Source organism: Gigantopelta aegis, chromosome 6 (genome assembly GCF_016097555.1).
Source record: "Gigantopelta aegis isolate Gae_Host chromosome 6, Gae_host_genome, whole genome shotgun sequence".
NCBI classification, from domain to species: Eukaryota; Metazoa; Mollusca; class Gastropoda; order Neomphalida; family Peltospiridae; genus Gigantopelta; species Gigantopelta aegis.
In genome coordinates this window covers 8,375,884-8,382,838 of record NC_054704.1, presented here as the reverse complement: position 1 = coordinate 8,382,838, position 6,955 = coordinate 8,375,884, and the positions used below count along the sequence as shown (strand labels likewise).

The 6,955-nt window shown below is 34.9% G+C and overlaps 1 protein-coding gene across 1 annotated transcript; it reads left to right on the top strand.

Moving 5' to 3' along the window:
• The first annotated feature begins 952 nt into the window (after positions 1-952).
• LOC121374021 lies at positions 953-1,387 on the top strand. The gene has a single exon (XM_041500897.1). It carries the CDS (start codon positions 953-955, stop codon positions 1,385-1,387), a length of 435 nt encoding a protein of 144 aa, XP_041356831.1.
• Positions 1,388-6,955: the final 5,568 nt, after the last annotated feature.

The following is a 6,955-nucleotide window of genomic DNA, read 5'->3' as shown; positions in this document are numbered from 1 at the left end:
GTGATGAATACCGACTTCTTTGAACTTAAATTAGCTTTAAAACGTTCTTCTTTTTTTTAAAATGCATTCTGCATATGTTTCATATATATTTCATGTAAATTATTATGAGGAAAATTAACAATGTTTTATTCAAATCCAATGACAGTGTTTGATGTGAATTAACAGCTGCATATTATTTCCTACTTAGTTGTATCGGTTTACTAAGATGTGTGATATTATTTTAACATCTAGGTAATAACATTCCATCTGTGATATACACATATATTTCATGGCTTTGATATTTTTGTCATGCTCATCAAAACATAATGCTTTTAAGTTGTAGCACCTTTAAAACCTCATTACAGCTAGAGGGTGTATGCTACCAAATCAAATCCCATAGACGACAATAGTAACATATGTGGCTAAAACTCCTACCTGCAGTGTATCAATTGACATAAATATTACCACCCCTCACCCTTAAAGTGAATCAGAAAAAATTGGGGGTGATGCTGCTCATTTCAGAGATAACAGGTAGCATCTTTTTTTTACAGGTACCCCATACATGTTTCAAGCACAAGGCTACTTGACACAGTGGTACTAGATGAAATAAAATTGCATACATTTTTTTGCCAGGATGAAACTAATTTTTTTTACAACCAACACACTCACATTTATAACCAATCACAGGACTTAAGGTGTTAACGTCTTTATCAAAAGTTGGGTGAACCTGGAATTTTGACCCAGCCGGAAGTTATTTGGTTTAGTACTACCTAGAATGTTGGTACTGCAAGCTTTTACAATTGTTACAATTAGATGTTAGATGGTTTACTGTTGTATATTTTAACATTAAATGTTAGATTTTCTTTTGATAAAATATTCAAAAGCCAATATCAGCTGTGAAAGTCTGTCATAGTTTGCTATACAATAGATTGTGATTAACCAGACACAGTATGATGCTTATGAAACTAGTAGCATGGATTATACTGATATACAACAGATTGTGGTTAACCAGACACAGTATGATGCTTATGAAACTAGTAGCATGGATTATACTGATATACAACAGATTGTGATTAACCAGACACAGTATGATGCTTATGAAACTAGTAGCATGGATTATATTGATATACAACAGATTGTGATTAACCAGACACAGTATGATGCTTATGAAACTAGTAGCATGGATTATACTGATATACAACAGATTGTGATTAACCAGACACAGTATGATGCTTATGAAACTAGTAGCATGGATTATACTGATATACAACAGATTGTGATTAACCAGACACAGTATGATGCTTATGAAACTAGTAGCATGGATTATACTGATATACAACAGATTGTGATTAACCAGACACATTTTGATGCTTATGAAACTAGTAGCATGGATCATACTGCTATGTAATAATTGTGATTAACCAAACTTGAAAATTTAATCATAGACTTGTTAACAATTCTAAAGGCAATTCATTAGTATATTATATTGACCAGGGGCGCATCCAGGAAATACTTTGCAGGGGGAACAAATGGGAACAAGGCACATGAACCAACTTATCAAAAAGGCATCACAATTAAACCAATGTGAAAAATAAAAGAAGGCGCACATAAATATGTTTAGATGGGGCTCCCCATGTTCCTTTGATCTACCTCGGTTGACACTGCTTGGTTAAACATACACACATGTAGCTTCACTTGTCTTAGGCATTTTCATTTTATACACATTATATGACAAATATTCCCAGTTCAATCATTTACTAGAATAAGATCATATTTGTAGTACATGTGTATTTATTTTTCTTCAATGTGATATATCTTATATGTGACTGTGATATCATGTTACTTTTGCAAAAAATCAAAACTGTTGTCAAAATAAAACTGTTTCATAATGAAGAATGCGTTTTGAATTTCTTCAATGCATAATTTGAAATATAACTGAACAGCTCAGCGTCAGTGATAATAAACAGAAAGCAGGTATATAACAGCTGTTGAAAATTTGTTTTTATGTTTAACAATACTTCTAGAGCACATTGATTAATTAATCATTGTATGTTAAACATTTTGTAAGAGACACATAATCTTCAGGGGAAACTGCTATATTTTTCCAATAGTAGCAAGAGATGTTGTGTATACATTTTCCTACAGACAGGGCAGCATATACCACAGCTTTTGATTACCAGTACTCGTCCATAATATAGAAATGTTCAAGTGAGTTGGGCCAGATCTTGTAAATCTTTTAAAAACATTATTATTTTTATTTTTTTTGGTCATAAAAATGAACTGGTTGAAAATATATGACACACAGATGACTTGAAGCAAGTCTGAACTGCTGCATGCAACTGGTAAACTGTGGCATTGACCTGTGGAACACTCATCATTTACAGCATAAACCCAAGTACATATCGGTAGCAAGTGCTTCAGTGAATTAATTTATTGATATCTGTATTTGCAATACATTTTGAAATAAATGTTCAAACGTTTAACCTTTGTGAAAGGAGCATAAATCTCTCGAAGACTACCATGTTCGTTCATAATTTTCTAGCAAGCCTAATGCAATGTCCAAATTATAGGGTGAAGTCATTCTCTAGCAAACTTTGAGACGGCAAAAGGAAACTTGATTTTTTTTTTTTTAATTTAAGAAATACTGGATTTGTACAAAATAACAGATTTACTAAAAGTTATACTCAACAGTCGGTAGCACATTTGACATTTAGTGTATATGTAGGTGAGCTGAGCCTGTCGCATGATTTTATGGTGCAAGAGTGTCGCTTTGAATGCTCAGATACTTAACACAATTATTATCTATGAATAAGTGTCCCTCGAATTCTTCATTCATCCGGGACTTGTGTACAATTCAAGTGGTCACTATTTTTGCAAGGCAACATTGATGTCGCCTCTAAATCATTGACATGTCTGAATCAAGCTGATCAAAGCGAAGGTTTGGCTACTTTGCCCACCTGTGTGAAACCTGGTCTAGTGTCACATCAAAGGCCATGGTATGTGCTATCCTGTCTATGGGATGGTGCATATAAAAGATCCCTTGCTGCAAATTGAAAAGAGTAGCCCATGAAGTGGTGACAGCAGGTTTTCTTCCTCGATATCTGTGTGGTCCTTAACCATATAACCATAAATAAAATGTGTTGAGTGCGTCGTTAAATAAAACATTTTCCTTCCTTGGGTCTAGTGTCCTTAACAAAATTATGCAGAAAACAACTGACATCTGCCTTTAAAAAATGTTTGTTTTGTTTATCAACACCACTAGAGCACATTGATTAATCATCGGCTATTGGATGTCGGACATTGGGTAATTTTAACATATAGTAGGAGAGGAGACCTGCTACATTTTTTCATTAGTAGCAAGGGATCATTTATATCCACCATCCCAGACAGAATAGCACATACCACAGCCTTTGATATACCAGTCGTAGTGCACTGGCTTGAACAAGAAATAACTAAATGGGCCCACCGACGGGGATCGATCCCAATCCGAGCATGTATCAAGCAAGCACTTTACCACTGGGCTACAGCCTGCTCCTCTGCCTTTCAGTGTGTAAATTGAGTGATTGGTACGTGATGAAATGTGTGAATAGAGTGATTGGTACGTGATGAAATGTGTAAATAGAGTGATTGGTACGTGATGAAATGTGTAGAGTGATTGGTACGTGATGAAATGTGTAAATAGAGTGATTGGTACGTGATGAAATGTGTAGAGTGATTGGTACGTGATGAAATGTGTAAATAGAGTGATTGGTACGTGATGAAATGTGTAAATAGAGTGATTGGTACGTGATGAAATGTGTAGAGTGATTGGTACGTGATGAAATGTGTAAATAGAGTGATTGGTACGTGATGAAATGTGTAAATAGAGTGATTGGTACGTGATGAAATGTGTAAATAGAGTGATTGGTACGTGATGAAATGTGTAAATAGAGTGATTGGTACGTGATGAAATGTGTAAATAGAGTGATTGGTACGTGATGAAATGTGTAAATAGAGTGATTGGTACGTGATGAAATGTGTAAATAGAGTGATTGGTACGTGATGAAATGTGTAAATAAAGTGATTGGTACGTGATGAAATGTGTAAATAGAGTGATTGGTACGTGATGAAATGTGTTAATTGAGTGATTGGTACGTGATGAAATGTGTAAATAGAGTGATTGGTACGTGATGAAATGTGTAAATAGAGTGATTGGTACGTGATGAAATGTGTAAATAGAGTGATTGGTACGTGATGAAATGTGTAAATAGAGTGATTGGTACGTGATGAAATGTGTAAATAGAGATTGGTATTGGTACGTGATGAAATGTGTAAATAGAGTGATTGGTACGTGATGAAATGTGTAAATAGAGTGATTGGTACGTGATGAAATGTGTAAATAGAGTGATTGGTACGTGATGAAATGTGTAAATAGAGTGATTGGTACGTGATGAAATGTGTAAATAGAGTGATTGGTACGTGATGAAATGTGTAAATAGAGTGATTGGTACGTGATGAAATGTGTAAATAGAGTGATTGGTACGTGATGAAATGTGTAAATAGAGTGATTGGTACGTGATGAAATGTGTTAATTGAGTGATTGGTACGTGATGAAATGTGTAACGTGATGAGTGATTGGTACGTGATGAAATGTGTAAATAGAGTGATTGGTACGTGATGAAATGTGTTAATTGAGTGATTGGTACGTGATGAAATGTGTTAATTGAGTGATTGGTACGTGATGAAATGTGTAAATAGAGTGATTGGTACGTGATGAAATGTGTTAATTGAGTGATTGGTACGTGATGAAATGTGTGAATTGAGTGATTGGTACGTGATGAAATGTGTGAATTGAGTGATTGGTACGTGATGAAATGTGTGAATTGAGTGATTGGTACGTGATGAAATGTGTGAATTGAGTGATTGGTACATGATGAAATGTGTAAATTGAGTGATTTGTACATGATTTTTAACTAGTGTGTCCACTAGTAATGACCTTCAGAACACAAACAGTTAAGCAATTGTTATTAACAGTTACAGGCATCTTCAGTGAGATCAACTCGCTAACATGTCAGTGTACATATCAATTAACCAGTCTAGTCCCTAATGTTTTTTTCATGAGATCAACTCTAGCATATTTTTGCAGCAATCATTTACCTAACGGGTATAGTTACCTAAATCTGGCTAAACATTAGCATACAACTGTATCTTTCTAAGATATGCCAAGAAAGTTGCAGCGATCTTGAATAGTAAAAACAATGAATTGTGCTCCAGTTGTCTTATAATTTTAATCTTTGTTTTAAAAGCGTGTGACACATAGCTTACTGGAGTATTGCTGGACAATACATAGAAATAAATCCGTCATATTATTAATGCGACTAACACAAACTCATATTTTTCGCATTAATATTATGATCGCATTAATTTCAGGATCTACAGTATCCCTTCTGACACAAAGCTATCTGGACCTCTTTAAGAGCAACATTTTGTAGAACAGGATCAGTAAAGAATAATTTTTTCAATACCTCAGCACATTTTAAACAACAGGTATTTGGTGTCCAATATACAATTATTTCAACACTTGGTCCGGAGTTAAAGAAGAAACATATTGCCACCACCCAGCATACTTGTATCAAACAGCAGCAAGGAATCTTTCAAATACTTTCCCCAAAGACAGGGCAGCACATACCAGCCTTTGATATTACAACCATGTGGTCTTTATAGAGGTTTAATTGTCCAAATCAACAACATGATTCTTAAATGAATTATACAGACAAATACAGTGAAACCCCTCTAAACTGGACAGTGAATGGACATAGCAAAAAGTCTGGTTTTGAGGGGTATCCAGTTTAGAGAGGTTCTCTTCTGTATTAATATTTAAAAAGGAACTGTGACAAACATCCGGTTTTGAGAGAATTCCGGTTTACAGAGAGGTTCATTTTATACATACATGTATCCATAAATATTAGGGAAAAAATGAATGCCCTATATTTGCACTATTAGAGACATATAAAGCTTATATTCGGCTTCAGTGGTGTCGTGGTTTGGCTATCGGTAGTATGGTAGGTACTGGGTTCACATCCCAAAACTGGCTCCCACCCAGAGCAATTTTTATTAGCTCAGTGAGGTGTAAGGCCTCTACACCGACTCCATTGCTATTAACCACTGACCTGTTGTAGACAGCCAGTCTAGAGAGTGTGCTTGAACCTTAATTGAATATTGTACAAATCAAGGTAAAATGAATGACATTGTATATGTGAAAAGTATTGTATGTCTGACATCTATGACTAATGATGATCTGAACTTTGTAAATATTTCATTTGAATGTATACTGAACTCCCTTCACAACAGACAATTCAGATTTGTAGATGTAAAAAGGATAGAAGAAGAAATAATAACACATTTCAGTGGCGGATCCAAGGGTTAGTTAGGGGTTTAACACACACCCTCCCCTTTTAGCTGCCAAGTAAAAACATTAGTGGAACCTCACCCGGGACAAACACATGGCCCTTCCTTGCTGGATGTACACAGTACAATATAACAACCCAAATGTGCATTCTGTCTTTGTAGGCTTTGCTGGTGTTATTACTGTCTACAATCTGACAGCCTAACTTATTAAACTTAACAAACACTCCTTCTCAAACTTCCAGATCTGCCCCTGCATCGGGCTCAATGTGTATAACTTGATGTATTCTGGTAAGCAATAAATAACCCCAAAACTGTAGACAAAGGTTAGGGTTATCATGTGTTTTAATAAAATCAAAGTTGGGTGATGTTTTCAATTAAGTTCAGTATATTTTCATGCTTATATCCAATTGAAATTCAACTGCACTGATACTGAGTATGTCTATCCACCACAGATATGATTTCATTCAAATTATATTAGAGGCTATTTCATGTTTGTGTTTTTCAAAAATGAATTTTGTGTCAATATGTGATGTGCGATAACCATATTTAAACACATCGCCAACTGACATAAAAATCATATTATTAAACA